General features: G+C 44.3%; 2 protein-coding genes across 10 annotated transcripts in view; one reads left to right on the forward strand and one right to left on the reverse strand.

Moving 5' to 3' along the window:
- Window positions 1-543: 543 nt before the first annotated feature.
- Window positions 544-13,614, reverse strand: Harbi1 (harbinger transposase derived 1). Of its 3 annotated transcripts, none has more exons than XM_027422517.2 (3): window positions 13,435-13,614; window positions 11,005-11,807; window positions 544-1,233 (listed from the first exon to the last, which is right to left on the reverse strand). In XM_027422517.2, the coding sequence occupies exons 2-3, from the start codon at window positions 11,672-11,674 to the stop codon at window positions 854-856; spliced, it is 1,050 nt and encodes a 349-aa protein (XP_027278318.1). In that variant the 5' UTR covers window positions 11,675-11,807; window positions 13,435-13,614; the 3' UTR covers window positions 544-853. The 3 variants fall into 3 exon arrangements, with proteins under 3 accessions (XP_027278318.1, XP_027278320.1, XP_027278319.1); XM_027422519.2 differs by having other exon boundaries at window positions 13,490-13,602; XM_027422518.2 differs by lacking the exon at window positions 13,435-13,614 and adding an exon at window positions 12,988-13,421.
- A 122-nt stretch (window positions 13,615-13,736) lies between these two features.
- The window catches only part of Atg13 (autophagy related 13), a 39,031-nt gene continuing 36,597 nt past the window's right edge, over window positions 13,737-16,170 (forward strand). The window contains exons 1-2 of one of the 7 annotated variants that reach the window (XM_035447143.1): window positions 13,737-14,286; window positions 14,657-14,771. The gene's annotated coding sequence lies outside the window, so the exon portion shown is untranslated. The remainder of the gene's footprint in view (window positions 14,287-14,656; window positions 14,772-16,170) is intronic. The other 6 variants (XM_035447144.1, XM_027422513.2, XM_035447141.1 and 3 more) reach the window with 6 other exon arrangements.

A 16,170-nucleotide genomic window follows, 5' to 3' on the forward strand; every position in this document is an offset into this window, starting at 1 on the left:
AGAGTTAAGATGTTCCCTCAAGGAACTAGATCCAAAACATAGTCCAAATAGTGTGGGCACGCTAAGGATGGTGGCTTCCCACTATCCTTCAAAACAATCCTACAAATGCAGTACCTTTTTTTGTAATTTTTTTTTCTTTCTTTCAGTTCTAGGGATCAATACCCCTCACACATGCTAGGCAAGTGCTCACTTATATATCTTCTATCATTCCTCAACTAAATTCATTCTTCCTATTTGCATAAGTAGAGAGAAAAGGAGAGAAACAAAATCAGGATAGCAGGAATGATGATTTACACCTGTAATCCCAGTACCTGGGAGGCTGAAGAAGGAGGACTGCCACAATGTGCCAGGCCAACCTGGGTTACATAGTGAGCACCAGGACAGCCTGTGCTATATAGAAAAACTGTCTCAAACAAACTAACAAGAAAGGAAGAAAGAATGGAAGGGAGGGAGGGAGAACAGGAAGAATGGAGAGAGACAGAGAAAAAAATCAGGACCAACACTTTTCATTTGAGATCTCCAGATAATTGAACAACAACAAAATGCTTTGGATATGTGCTGTTTTCTCCTTTACTATTTTACTGTTGTAACCAGTGAACTTTCTGAAGAGTGGGCACAGCCTGGGGTTCACTGCATGTTAGGAAAACACAGTCTTGGTTTCAGTCTAGTTGACACAGTTGCAAGGGCTGGCATGCTTTCCCCCACCCCTTCCCCTTCTAAAATGTTAATGTTAGCTTATGACAATAGTGCACATTCAGTCCCACTGGATGACAGAACTTGGCGATGGGCTGGTAAGAGGGAACATTCTCATACTTCATTCTGGAAAGTCTCCCTCCTTCTTCCACCTTTCACACTAACTAAAATGAGTGAGCATTAGCTCCTGCCGGATTCGGTCAGCCTCTAAGTCTAGGGACTCCATTTGCTCATACTCGCCCTCAGGTGGCTGTTCAATGGGTCCAGTCCCTGGAGAGGACCAAACATCCATCCCGTGTTCCAGGGAAATGTTGTGAAGGACACAACAAGCCAAGATGATGTGGCTGGATTTCTCTGGTGAGTACTGCAGTGCTCCCTTCGATCCATCCAGGCATCGGAACCTAGAGCAGAGGGTTCGCAAAGTCTTCTCAATCACACTGTGAGTTGCAGAATGGGCCCTATTATAGCGATACTCTGCTGGAGTTTCAGCAATATGAAGTGGAGTCATGAGCCAGGTACGGAGAAAGAAGGAACTGTCACCTGAATGAAAGGCCAAAGAGAACGTGACTGTGAATGGATTACAAATAAGAAGTGAAATTCTGGCAGGATGTGGTGGCACATGACTGTAATCTCAGTGCTCAAGATGCTGAGGCTAGGAGGACTACCTTAAGTTCCAGGTCAGTCTGAACTACAGGAAAATACAACAGCCTTTGGAGCCAAAGCATGCCATACCATAATAACCGAGACAAAAATGTTGTCATAAGAAAGTATGAGGAGGGAGCTAAGGAGATAATGGCTCAGAGGTTAAGACTATGTGTTGTTCTTGCAGAGGACCTACATGTGGCTTACAAAGATCTGTAAGGAATTATTACAATGATCCAGCAGCTCCAGGGAAATCAACACTTTTTTGGTCTCCAAGGATACCAGGGACAGACACATAGTACACATACATATATGTAGGCGAATTCTCATACACATTAAAAATAAATAATTTTAAATAGAAGGCATGAACTACTACTGACTGGCTCCTTCCCCCCCTCCTTGAAGTTTGTTCTCTGCCCACAGTTCTTCATCCCTCCCCCCCTTTTCTCCATGGTGACAGTAACGATGGGTGATGAATGTCAAGGCTACAAACCAACCCCAGTATAGGTGGCACAAACCAGTAGCACCTGCACTTGGGAGTCTGAGGCAGGAGGATGCCCAGTGAGGCCAGCCTGGCCTCAAAACATATCTCAAAAATAATAAAGTATATCACTGTTAGAAGCATAAGGCAGTGTTGGCTGACAATATCCTTGACTAAAACCAATGAGAGAAAAGCTAATAGTTCATGAAATCCCGATCTGAAAGCATCTGTAGGAAGGAAGTAGAAACACAGGGATCAAATCCTTGGCTTTTTTCTTTCTTGGTGTCTTGTTTTTTAGCCATGCTAGGGGAGAACTCAGGGCCATGTACAAGTTAAAAGGATTCTGCCTCTGTACTACAGCAATAGCCCTCAGAAATCCCTCTGGTTCTTTTTCCCTTACTTTTCTTCTGTTTCAGACAAGTTTCATATAGCCCAGTCTGGCCTGGACCTTGCTAGGCAGCTGTGGATAACCTTTAATTCCTGATCCTCTTTCCTTTACCTCCCAAGTGCTGGAATTATAGGTGTGTGTGCCTCCATTCCCAGTGAGTTTTCAAATTCAGAGACACTGTTCTTTATAATAAAGGGTCAGATGTGGTGGCATTTATCTTTAATTCCACCACTCAAGAGGCAGAGCCAGGCCAATTTCTGTGAATTTGAAGCCAGCCTGGTCTATATATGGTGAGATCCTGTCTCAAACAAACAAACAACCACCACCACTCCTCCCAAAAAAAATTCAAACAGGACACCAATTTTACACAGTCTCTAAAGAGTTCAAGATAAAAAGAAATTCTAACAGGAGATCTAAAAACACTCATGAAGAAAACATCTAATTTTATTAACTTTCATGTCTGAAAGCATGACCTAGGGATTTCACACCATTTCACAATGCTTTACCCTCCCAGTGCTGAGAAGAATAAGCCCTGTGTCTGCAGTAGCCATCAGAACTCAGTGGTGCTACATTCTTGGACCCTGCATCACAGAATAATGCTTTTGTAACAGAGGAGCTGGGGTAACATGAATATGCTGATGCAAGCAGTAATAATGGGGAAAAATCATAAGGGCATTCAAATAATAAAGAAAGCATTTCCTTTAAGTGACTTCCTTACCAAAGGATCTGGGGAAGTCCTAAGAAAAGCAAACAAACTGGGGAGCAAAGTCCTAGTTCAACAGCGCAATGTCTCTATAATGTTTAATTGTCCTGACTCACCACCTCAGACAAACAAAGCAGCTCACACAGAGGCTTGACTACTTTTTTCCCCCTCCATACTGGGTTTCATTACATAGCCATGTCAGAACTCACTTTGTAGACCAGGCTGGCCTGGAACTAACAGAGATCTGCCTGTCTCTGCCATCAGAGTGCTGGGATTAAAGGCATAAATTACCATGCCTAGAAAGGTGAAACGTTTTATAAATCCCATACACTGGGCCCTGAGTACCAAAGTTAGCACTATACTCTGGACCCACCATCAGGTTCAGGAAATAGTCATATGGCTAAGACAGAGATGGCCACTGCTCTAAAAATAATAAAAGACTTCTTCCATTTAGAAGCTTATGTTTCTAAGACTGGATTAGCTGAAAATAACTGAGATGTCTCACAAAAATGTAAAGTTTATATTTAGTTGGTTTTCTTTTTTGAGACAGTCTCATTCTGTAGACCTAAAACTCTCTGTAGCTCAAGCTGACCTTAAATTCACAGCAATTCTCCTGTCTCAGCCTCCTAAGTACTGGAATTACAGGCATGAGCTACCACATCTGGCTTTCTTCCCCACCACTTTTGTTTTGTTTTGAATCCAGGGTCTCATGTAGGTCGGGCCCCTGAACTTTTGATACTCATCTCCACCTCTTAAATGTGGGATTGCAGGGGTACACCAACTCCACTCTTCTTTAAACTGAACTCACTCTTTCTAAAAACTAAATGTTTAAAAATGGATGTAGAACAGGCTATGATAGGTATACACATGTAACCCACCACTTGCAAGGCAAGTTTGAGGCCAGCCAGGGCAAAAAAGCGGGAGAAATGAGGCTGGATCTTAAGTGGCTCAGTATAAAGGTGCTCAATACAAATAAAAACCCTGAGGATCCAGGTTTGATCCCTGGAACCCACCTGTGAAAGGAGAGAACTAAACTCTTCCACATGAATATAAAACTGTTTAAAAAGGACATTATAAACAATAACGAAAGTAACACTTGTGACAAATTTAATAATAACATCTGTGGCATACTGAATGTCTACTTATGTAGTAGGGATTGTAATAGGTTATAAGCACTTTGAGGCTCAGAGTAAGACCCCTTCTCAAAAAAAAAAAAAAAAAAAGCCAGGAGCTGGACAAGATGGCTCAGTGGGTAAAGCACTTGCCACATGAGCCTGACAACCTGAATTCAATTCCTGGAACTCACATAAAGGTGGAAAGACAGAACCAATTCCACAAAGTTTTCTGACTTTCACACAAATGCTAAGGAATGTATTCACCCAACACTTACACATCACACACAATAACAATAAAAAAAAACAAAACTTCGGGGCGGTGGTGGCACTCGCCTTTAATCCCAGCACTCAGGAGGCAGAGGCAGGCGGAACTCTGTGAGTTCCAGACCAGCCTGGTCTACAAGAGCTAGTTCCAGGACAGGCTCCAAAGCCACAGAGAAACCCTGTCTCCAAAAACCAAAAACCAAAAACCAAAAAAAAAAAAAAAAAAAAAAAAACAAAAAAAAAAAACAGCTCCATACTCACTAGCTGGTTATAACTCAAGCATCACTGGAAATTAGGTACTCATGAGGGGATTAGGATCAGATGGGGAAGGGATTACAAATGCTTATGTGATCACTCAGTCACCCATAAGACGTTCTGAGAGATCTTATCCAAAGCAGCTTAACAGCACTAGCCTAAGAGCTAAAGGAATGAGAACTCCAGATGAACTGTTTAGAGAAGTATTGTGTTGAGACTGGGAGTTTAGGTGATACACCTATAAGGACAGCTAAAAATGAGAACAGGAAAGGATAGTTTAAAAGGAACTTAAAGTGGAGTATAATGGTATGTACCTGTAATCCCAAGTACTTCAAGATGAGCCAAGAGGATCAGGCTCCTGAAGCCAGTCTGGGAAACAGTGAGATGCCTGCCTCAATTTTTTTTTTAAAAAAAAAAGGGGGGGGAGCTTAAATATTCTGTGCCTCTCAGTTTCCTCTTTTATAAAAATCATTGTTATTATTTAGCTTTTGTTTAGGCAAGGTCTTTTGTTTCCCTGGCTGGCTTTGAATTTCCATGTAATACTAGCATTCAGGAGACAGGTTGGTAGATTATGAGTTCAAGGCCAGTTTGAGGCCAGACTGGAAGACACATGAAATCCTGTCAAGAGAAAAATAAAAAGTACCAGTAGCTGTTGCATGGAAAATGGTATGTGTAACTGAGGAAAATCAGAAGCTGGAAACCCATCAGTGTGCTGGCAGTCTGCCCACTGGGAACTAGGGAGGTTTCTATTTAAGGGAGAATTTAAACATTAGAGACAGGTATTTCCTGAGCATCTGCTACATGTTAAGCACCTCACTTTGATCACATGCTATACAGATATGATTAGTGATTTTCCACTAATCGTGAGGTATTCCAACACTTGATAATTTTTTTTCCCAATAAGTTCTCACTATGAGGTTAATGCTGTATTTGGAGGTTGTCCTGGAACTCTCTGTGTAGACCAGGCTGGTCTCAAACTCACAGAGATCCAAGTGCCTCTGCCTCTGGAGTGTTGGGATTAAAGGCGTTCACCACCATCGCCCAGCCAGTTAATGCCAGTCTTGAAACTCACAACCCTGCCTCAGCATCTTAAATCTTTCAAACATGTTTCTTTTTCTCCTTCTCTTCTTTCTTCCCTTCTTTTCTTGAGACAGGATCTCATGTAACCTAGTGTAGTGTACATTATACTGGCAAATTGTCATATGTTACATTTGAGCTCACTGAAAAACTCTAGAATGGAGGGTTCCTCCCCCAAGATCAGGCCCAAGCACGTTTGTCTCTCTGTTTTCCAAGGCTCCCTGTCTGGGGATAGGCAGCCTGCTCCAAACTTTGTGATAAGAGAGAAAAGAACAGCAAAACAGCTCAAGAGTAAAAACATCTTGTTCTTGGAATGGCTTGAAGTCGAACCATGTTAACAGATCTTACTATTATTTAGCCCATGATACAAAAGTGCCTACAGTGAGAAAGACAAGCTGGAGGAAATTCAGCACGGAAAGCTCATCCATAGAGAGAAAATGCAATCAGGAACTTCAGCTGACTGTCTCAATTTCCCCAGTCACTTTCTACAGGATGTCTGTAAGCCCCTGATTTGATGATATCACCCTCTCTCTGTCTCTGTCTCTCTCTGTCTCTCTCTGTCTCTCTCTCTCTCTCTCTCTCACACACACACACACAATCTATCACTTGCTATTTATTCTTTTACTTTTGTTTGCCATATATTTAATAAACTCACTCATTCAAAATGAAAGCAGCTGGGCGTGGTGGCGCATGCCTTTAATCCCAGCACTCAGGAGGCAGAGGCAGGTGGATCTCTGTGAGTTCGAGGCCAGCCTGGTCTCCAGAGCGAGTGCCAGGATAGGCTCCAAAGCTACACAGAGAAACCCTGTCTCGAAGAAAAAAAAAAAAAACAAAAATGAAAGCAATGGCTCCTGCAGGTCATTCTCTGGACCCTACAAAACACCGAGGTTGGCCACAACCTTAATAGTAGCAGAAACTGGTCTTGAACTCATCTTCCTGCCTAATCTCCCAAGTGCTTTATTACAAGTGTACACTGCTATTTCTGGCTCTTTCCTTTCCATCTAGGTTAGAACTCCTGGGCTAAAGTGATCCCTTTGCCTCAGTCTCTGCAGTATTTGACACTACAGGCAGGAGCCACCATGCTCAACTCTGATGAATCTCAGCACTCAGGAGGCAGAGGCAGATTGATCTCTGTGAGTTTAAGGCCAACCTGGTCTACAGATTTTATTCCTGGCCAACCAGGACTACACATAGACACCCTATTTTAAAAAACCAAAACAAACAAACAAACAAAACATAGTATGTTGTACATAAGATAACCTATGTTCTGCAATATAAAAAAATTTAATAAAAAAAAGATAACCTATGCCCTGTTGCTTATCTAAGAGTAAAGTTTAAGGGGCTAGAGAGATAGCTCAGTAGCTAAGAGGACTGGCTGCTCTTCCAAAGGACCTGAGTTTGGTCCCCAGCATAGCTTCTCACAACCATCTGTAACTCCAACTCCAGGGTATCTAACACCTTCTTGTCTCTGCAGGCACCAGGCATAACCAAGGTGCACAGACACACAAAACACCCACATAGATAAAATAAAAAGAGTAAAGCTGCACAGTCACTTTGGTTTACACTGCTTGATGGTCCCACTCCGATCACTGAGTCAGCCTTTAAATAAGACTCAGCAGATATGAGCAGAATGGAGAAGCAATTTCTTTTTGTTGTTGTTGTTTTGTTTCTTTGAGACAGGGTTTCTGTGTAGCCCTGGCTGTCCTGGAACTCACTCTATGGACCAGGCTGGCCTTGAACTCAAGGATCCACCTGCCTCTGCCCCCTGAGTGCTGGGATTAAAAGCTGCGATCCACCACCATCCAGAAAGAAGCAAGTTCTTTTTGTTGTTGTTGTTGTTTTGAGACAGGGTTTCTCTGTGGCTTTGGAGGCTGCCTGAACTCGCTCTGTAGACCAGGCTGGTCTCAAACTCACAGAGATCCACCTGCTTCTGCCTCCCAGAGCTATAATGGGATTAAGGACATGCGCCACCACCACCGGGCGAGTTCTTATAATGAAAATTCTACCTCAGCCAGCCTGGGCTACATGAGACCATGTCCACCATAAAACAAAACAAAAGAAGGAGTGGCAAGATGATTTATCCTGGAAAGGAGTTTGCCACCAAGCCTGAAGACTTGAGTTCAATCCCCGGAACTCACATGGTAGAAGGAGAGAACTGGTTCCCGAAAATTGTCCTCTGATCTCTACACATTTGCCACGGCAGTCAGTTGTGCCCCCCCCATACTAAATAAATAAATGTGATTAAAAAAAATTTAGCTGGAGCTTCCTGATGATGGTACATACCTTAATCCCAGCACTCAGAGAAACCCTGTCTCGAAAAACAAAAACAAACAAACAAAAATTAGCTGGGTGGTGGTGGTGCACATCATTGATCCCAGCACTTGGAAAGCAGAGGCAGGAGGATCTCTCTGACTTCAAGGCCAGCCTGGTCTACAAAGTGGGTTGCATGACAGCCAGGACCATATAGAGAAACCCTGTGTCTTGGAAATAAATTTTTTTTAAGATTTTATTTATTTATTATGTATACAACATGCTGCTTCCATGTATATTTGCACACCAGAAGAGGGCACCAGATCTCATAATGGATGGCTGTGTATGTGGTTACTGGGAATTGAACTCAGGACCTGTGGAAGAGCAGTCAGTGCTCTTAGCCTCTGAGCCATCTCTCCAGCCCGGAAATAAAAATGTTTAAAATGGTCACAGTGGCAATGGGAGAGAGATACAAGACGACCATCGCTAGCTCTAGGCCAGGCTGGGCTACAAGTGACACCTTGTGTCAGACATATAAACCTGCCTATGAGCTGTCTACTATCATTTTCATGTAGACGTCACAGCAAGAGCAGCAGAATTTCCCTTTGGCACTTTGATGTTAGTCTATAGTAAACTTTGAAATGTGTTACCAATCCTCACATAGGCATTACTGTCACTTGCCACTGGTTTTATATTCACCATTTTACTTGCTATACTATAACTATACTATAACTAACAAGCCCTGTACTGGTATTTTGGTGGAATTGAGATTACTCTTACAGGATTAGTGTGTGTGTGTGTGTGTGTGTATGTGTGTGTGTGTGTGTGTGTGTTTTGAGGCCAGAGGTCAACTTAAAGTGTTTGGGTACCTACCATGTTGCTTGAGATGGGGTTTCTCCTTGGGCTGGAGTTCGGCCCCAACATCTGCCTATCTCTGCCTCTCTAGTACTAGAATTGTAAGTGTGTGCCACCACAGCTGGCTTTTTTTCTTTTTTTTAAACATGAGTTCAATTCCTGGGACCCCATACTTGAAATAGTATCAAACTCAGGTCCAGGACTTGAATGGCAAGCACTTTGCCACTGAGCTATCTCCCAAGTATCTACAGCAGTGGTTCTCAAACTGTGGTCATGACTCCTTTGGGGATTTCCTAAAATAGTTTGAAAACACAGATATTTACATTATGGTTCATAACAGTAGCAAAATTCCAGTTGTAAAACAGCAACAAAGTAATTTTTTTTCAGTTGGGGGTCACCACAACATGAGGAACTGTATTAAAGGGTCACAGCATTAGAAAGGTTGAAAAATCACTGTTCTACAGGGATTTTTGTAGATACTATTGGCAATGAAAATTCTCGTGATCTGGTTTTTCTGTTTGTTTTTGATTTTTGTCTTTTGATGAAGGGTCTCATGTAGTGTTCGCTGGCCTTAAACATAGTATGTAAACCAAGAATGACCCTGAATCCCTGATCCTCCTGACCCCTCCTCCCACATGCTGGAATTGCAAGCTTCTGTCACCACACATCTTATTTTACATGTTCCATGAACATATAACTCAAAGATATATTATTAGAAATAGAACCATCAGCCAGGCGTTGGTGGCATAAGCCTTTAATCCCAGCACTCAGGAGCCAGAGGCAGTTGGATCTCTGTGAGTTCAAGGCCAGCCTGGTCTACAGAGAGAGTTCCAGGACAACCTCCAAAGCAATACAGAGAAGCCCTGGCTAAAAAAAAAAAATTGTGTACACACACGCGCGCGCGCGCGCACACACACACACACACACACACACACACACACACACACACACACACACACACAAGTGTACCCATCTCGGTTCAAGTGTCTTCTGGGGCTAGAAGAGGGTATGAAATCCCCTAGAGCTGGAGTTACAGGCAATTGTGAGCTGGTCAATGTGGGTATTGAAACCTGAATTCCCGTCTTCTGTGAGAGCAGGAAGTGTTCTTAACCTCTGAGTCATCTCTCCATCCCCTTGTTTAGTTTTTGAGACAGGGGGTTATGTATCACAAGCTGGCCTCAAACTCCCTATGTAGCTGAGGATCACCTTGAACTTTTCTGATCCTCCTGCCTCTCTGCCTTCTGAGTACTGGGAAACACCTTTGTTAGGCAGTGATGAGAACCTAACCAAACCCAAGGCTTCGTACTCTACCAATTAATTGAGTTATTTCCCTAGTCCCTTATTTTATTTTTGAGACAGGGTCTCCCTCTACACCCAGGTTGGCCTGGAACACATTACAAAGCACAGGCTGTACCTAGAATTCCAGAGACTTCTAACTCAGCCAACCCCCAGTACTGGGATTACAAACATATATGATAACACCCAGCTTAAATAATTTTTGTTTAAAGTTTTTTAACATTCATTTTATGTGTCTGGGTATTATACCTGCATGTGCATATATGTCTGTATACCATGTGCATGCCTTGTGTTGTGGAGGACAGATGGCATTAGATCCCTTGAAACTGGAGTTGTGGGTAGTTGTAAGCTTCCATGTGGGTGTTGGGAATCAAATCCAGGTCCTTTTTTGGGGGGATGGGGGGGTTGAGACAGAATTTCTCTGTCCTGACACTTGCTCTGTAGACCAGGCTGGCCTCGAACTCAGAGATCCACCTGCCTCTACCGCCTGTGTGCAGGGATTAAAGGTGAGTGTCACCACCACCTGGCTCAGGTCCTCTTCAAGAACAAATTCTCTTGACCACTGAGCACACCTCTCTATCCCTTAAATATTGATTTTTTAAAAAAATCTCAGTGCAAAGGTTGAAGGTTCAGTGTTAGAATCCTTGCCTGGCATTCCCAAGCCTTGGGTTTAATCCCTAGTACAGGAATAATAATGAAAAAAACTGAGGGTGTGGTGGTATACACCTTTAATCCACATGACAGGCAAAGGAAAGTAAATGTCTGAGTTCAAGGCTAGCCAGTCTCCACAGCAAGTCCTTATCTCAAAAAGTCTCTAAAAAGTAATAATAATGACAGAAAAAAAAAAAAAGGCTCAGAGAGTTCTCACCTGAGGTTTCAGAATTAGTGACAGGACAAAGTAAAACTAGAGAATCTTAGATTTCACCCACTCTACAGCATAACTTTCCTATGGATATACACTGAAGATTTACACTTGCAAACTTACCAAGAAGCCAGCTGTCTTTGTGCATCCCAGTTTCAAACTGACTGCTTAGAGAAGACTGCTGTAGCACAGCACAGTCCTGGAGGCTACCTGGCCAGCTTGTCTCTACAGTCATTAGTGCCCCTCTGATGTCACACACTATCAGACAGTTCAAAGAATGCAGACCCTTTCGGTTCACGTAAGAGAGGTCTTCAGCATTGGGTGCCTTGATGGCCACGTGGATACAGTCAACCACCCCTATCACCCCTGGCATCCCTGCCAATCCATAGAATTCATCCTTTAGAGACTGCACGGCAGCTTCATCAGCTGGAAAGTGGATAAACTGGGAGGCCCTTTCCACAAGGGCTTCAGTGACATGGGCAACACATCGGCTCATAGAGGCTTGACTAATTCCAATAGCATCTCCCATCCGAGTCTGGAAGGAACCTGAGGTGTAAAAGCCCAATGCTGCCAGGATCTGTGTCTCTGGGCTAATAGCCCTAGATCGCTGAGTAGGTCGTGAAAGACTTGCCCCCAAGAGTTCCACTAAATAGTAAATGAATTGTCGGGGAAATCCATACATGGACATCAAATATTCATCAGTCACATCATCCAACTTAAAACGGTCTAAGGTCCGGTGACCTCGACCATACAGCAAGAGATCACAGTCAAGTACTGTAATTGGTACGGCCATAGTCAATGAGGATATACACTTATATCTGCTTTTTCTGAATTTTTCCCAATGAAGAGGCTGGCACAAGAAGAAAGTGTCAGAATTCAACAGCTAGACCATCAGTTAAATAGCTCTGACATTTATAATCTTCTTTCTGTAAAGTAATTAAAAGAAAAAACAATTAGAGCTGGGTGGTAACAGCAGCACGCCTTCAAGAACTCAGGAGGCAGCCAGGCATTGGTGGCGCACGCCTTTTATTCCAGCACTCGGAAGGCAGAAGCAGGTGGATCTCTGTGAGTTCAAGACCACACTGTTCTACAAGTTCCAGGACAGCCTCCAAAGAAACCCTGTCTCGAAAAACCAAAAAAAAAAAAAAAAAAAAAAAAACTCAGGAGGCAGAGGCAAACAAATCTGAGGCCCATCAAAAAAAAAAAAAAAAAAAAAAAAACATTAGAAACCTACCAAAACCATACCAACTGATTCAAAACCTACAATACTTTTTTAGCAATTCACTTTTTTTTTTTTCTTCGATACAGCATTTCTCTATGGCTTTGGAAGCTGTCCTGGAACTGGCTCTTGTAGACCAGGCTGGTCTGGAACTCACAGAGATCCACCTGCCACTGCCTCCCGAGTGCTGGGACTAAAGGCGTGCACCACCAACGCCTGGCACTAGCAATTCACTTTTTTAACTCTGGATTTTCTTGGGTTGTGGTGGTGCACGCCTTTAGTCCCAGCACTAGGGAGGCAGAGGCAGGTGGATCTCTGTGAGTTCCAGAGCTGTCTGGTTTACAAGAGCTAGTTCCACGACAGGCTCCAAAGCTACACAGAGAAACCTGTTTCTAAAAACAAAAAAAAAAAAAAAAAAAGACAACTCTGGATTTTCTCCACTAATTCACCCATATGACAAATTTGGTCTGATTTGAAGACAATGGGAGTGGGTCATTTAATTCCTGGCATTTCAACTGAGAACAGCAAAAGAAGTGATGGTGTAACTCTTCACAAGGTAAAAAGAGGTCTATGGCAGCCATCAACACTTAAAAACCTTAAGGATTAGTCATGGAGGTTTGTTTTTCAAAGCCCTGTGGCTCCACCAAGGCAGATATGGGAGTGCTCAAACCAGTCTAACTAGGAAGCTAGGAGGAAAGAAAAGAAAAAAAAAGTCCATGACCCTGCCTGGGGACCTACATTGTCTGCTCTAACAGACTTTCCCTTTATATCAAGAGGTCCAAATCCTGATGCTGAGGGCTAGAAAGAATACCAGTATGAAAAGAAGGAAAAGAGGAAGAGGTTGAGAGAAACAAATTTGGAATGCCGGGGTCATTTTTACAACCCACCTTCAAAATATTTAATAATAGGGACAGAGAGAAGGCTCCGAGGGCACTGGGGTTGGCTGCAATGTCTGGTGAAATGAGTTGGTTCCTGAGACTCACAGGGCAGAAGGAGAGAATTGTCTGACGCAAGTTGTCCTCTGACCTCCACATCACTGTCATAGCACTCCCCTCCTCCAATACATAAGCGTAACAGTGAAAAAGGTTTATTCCTTTGAAAGTTGTGCAAATAAAAAGATACCCAACCCAGGTGTGGTGGCTCACTGTAATTCCAGTACTTGGGAGGTGGAGGCAAGAGGATGAGTTCCAGGCAAGCCTGAACTACAAAAGCGCCAGTCAAACAAAACAAAACACACAAAAAAAGTCCCAAGCCTGGGCGGAGTGTTAGCATTCTGGAAGCTGGGGCGGTAGCATGGCCGCGTGTTCCAGGACAGCTGGAGCTACATACAGTACCTTCTAGGATAACCTGAGTTACACAGCGAGACCTTGTCTCAAAACAGCAAAATACCAAAGTCTGGCTGCTCGGACACCCAGAGTCAGCGAACGCTGGTCGCTATCTCGCCGCAGCGGCCCGGTTCCCGGGAGCACGCTCCGCCCGCCCTCCCAGCCGGGGAAGGCCCTCCTCCGGAACCCGCTGCGGCACACACATCGCCAGGGTGCGCAACGTCGGCTCCTCCCCCTCCGCGTCAGCGCCCGCCCCACGCCGCGTCCTCAGCACGGCGGCCGCCGCGTCCTGCGCTTCGCTGCCGTACATTCCACACGAAGCCCGAACGGTCTCGAGCTCGCAAAATCCCTCTCCCTACACTTTTTCTTTTTCTTAAGAGGCCTTGCAAATGAGCAAAAGATTTATATCTTTTATTTCTGGAAAGAAGCCAACTTTCGTGGAGACTCTGAGGTACCGAGAGACTAACTAGGGCACCTGCGGTGTAACGAAAGTGCAACTGGAGTTTGGCAGCTGCGTTTCCCCCATAGCGCTCCCTCTCCCCACCGCCTGCACCGAAGCGGATGAAAACAAACACTAACGATGGCGGCGCCGGGGAGCGAGTGGTTGCTGGCTTAGGGCGGGAGAGATCGCTTGACGCGTGAAGGAGAAGCTCTGAGGAAAACAAGTCGACGTCGGTGTGACGATCGGCTCAGTTCTGGGAGCCCGGAGCCTCGTGAAGCGTGAGGTATCACTCTGCGAGCTGATCTGTCAATACCGCCCCGGAGCGCGGAACCCTCAGCCGGGAGGCGCGGTTGGCCGGCTCCAGGCCCCGGCCTCCGGAATGAGAGCCCGGAGCCACTCTCTGTGCCGTAGCTTCCCAGGTACTCACTTTTGGGGTTAATAACCCCCGAGTCTTTCAGCGCCCCCGAGTGGGAGGTCACGGATCTGCGTCCTCTTGACCACCTCCTTGTGGACGCCCAAGCGGACCGGTCGCGGTTCAGCTCCCCAGCCCCCTCGTTAAGTTTTCTACGGAAAGTTGGGTTGGTGTAGACCCTGTTGGCTCTTCAGAGATCCCAACCGTTACAGATGTCCCCCGAAACTTCCTTGCTACTTTCTTAGTTCTTTGGGTTAAGTCAAGAAGGTCTATTGGAGATGATTTGCAGGGGGTTAGTTAACCAAGATAAAGAAGGTAGGTAGGTTTTCATTCAATCAAAAAAATGAGTGCCAAATATGTCACTACTCCGCGTGTAGGTGAGGGTGACTGTTGACTAGTGAAAAGGGGACCCAAAGTTCACGACAGTCTTCTTACTGGCAGTGGATCGACCTGTGGAAACCTGCGACCCGTTCTCATTAAAAAAATCTCTGGGTAAGTGGCTAAGCACCTTCGCGAGCTCATCACTAACACATCTCAGTCTTCAGTTTCCCAGTCAGTCACTTTGCTCCCAGTTAATCTCCTCAATTCAGCCTTAACATTTTGCCCTCCTTTGGCGATCCCCAGTCAATAGTCTTACCACGTGTCCCCTTCTTGGGTTTCAGTTATCCTCCTGCCTCAGCTTCCTCAGTAGCTGGGAATACCGACCCAAGCTGTCACCAGACCTAGGTTGGGAGAGTTGAAACAGAGTCCAGCCATGAAGCCTAGGTTGGCCTTGAATTACTGCTCCTCCATCCCCAGCCATAAATTCTGAGATTATCAAACATATGTCACTATGTCTGGCTCTTGGAATCATCCTAATTAATTATGTATATGCTTGTTTATATGTATACACTACATGTGTGCGTTTATACACTAATATGCATACACTGAATGTTCTTTTTTTATTTTTGTTTTTTTCGAGACAGGGTTTCTCAGTGTAGCTTTGGAGCCTATCCTGGCACTCGCTCTGGAGACCAGGCTGGCCTCGAACTCATAGAGATCTATCTGCCTGCTTCTGCCTCCCGAGTGCTGGAATTAAAGGCATGGGCCACCAACGCCCGGCTACACTGAATGTTCTTTAACCTAGCAATTTGCCTGTCTACTACAGAGCTATATCCACAACAGATGATATCTCTTTAAGTGTCTGCAGTTTGAGACAGGGTCTCTTTGCCTATTATATCTGGCTGGCCTGGAACTCTGTATTGTAGAATAGGCTAGCATTGAACTTAAGCTAGCATTGAAATGAAAGATCAGCCCTCTTGCCTCCCCAGTGTTCACATACAGCATCATGCTCAACCAAACAATACTTTTATTTATTTATTTGCTTATTTTTTGCTGTTGTTGGTTTTGAGGCAGGGTCTTTGTATAGCCAGGCTGGCCTTCACTCTGTACCTGGTGGTGACCTTAAACTCCTGAACCTCCTGAATACTAGGGCTGTAGGTGTGAATCACCATACCCAACAATAAAGTCTGAATTTAACTCTTTTAAACGACTGTATGCAAGTCATTACATTATTTCAGATTCATTTTAAATACCTATTTTTAACTGTAGAGTTCATGTGGCCCAATTTATTCTCTGCCTTCTGAAGGTTAGTGTGGGCTTCACAGGGATTTCTGCTTCTTCTTCTTCTTCTTCTTCTTCTTCTTGTCCTTCTCCTTCTCCTTCTTCTTTTTTTTTAATGTTTTTTTGAGACAGGGTTTCCCTGTGGCTTTGGAGACTGTCCTGGAACTAGCTCTTGTAGACCAGGCTGGTCTCCAACTCACAGAGATACGCCTGCCTCCCCAGTGCTGGGATTAAAGGCAAACGCCACCACCGCACAGCGGCAATTTCTTCTAATGGAATACCTTATGTG

This window comes from Cricetulus griseus, chromosome 6 (assembly GCF_003668045.3).
Source record: "Cricetulus griseus strain 17A/GY chromosome 6, alternate assembly CriGri-PICRH-1.0, whole genome shotgun sequence".
Classification (NCBI taxonomy): Eukaryota; Metazoa; Chordata; class Mammalia; order Rodentia; family Cricetidae; genus Cricetulus; species Cricetulus griseus.

Coding starts and splice junctions, on each gene's coding strand:
- Harbi1 (XM_027422517.2), bottom strand. CDS start 11,674: ATGGCCGTACCAATTACAGTACTTGACTGTGATCTCTTGCTGTATGGT. Junction 1,234..11,004: donor CAAAGACAGCTGGCTTCTTG/GTAAGTTTGCAA, acceptor CCTTTCATTCAG/GTGACAGTTCCTTCTTTCTC.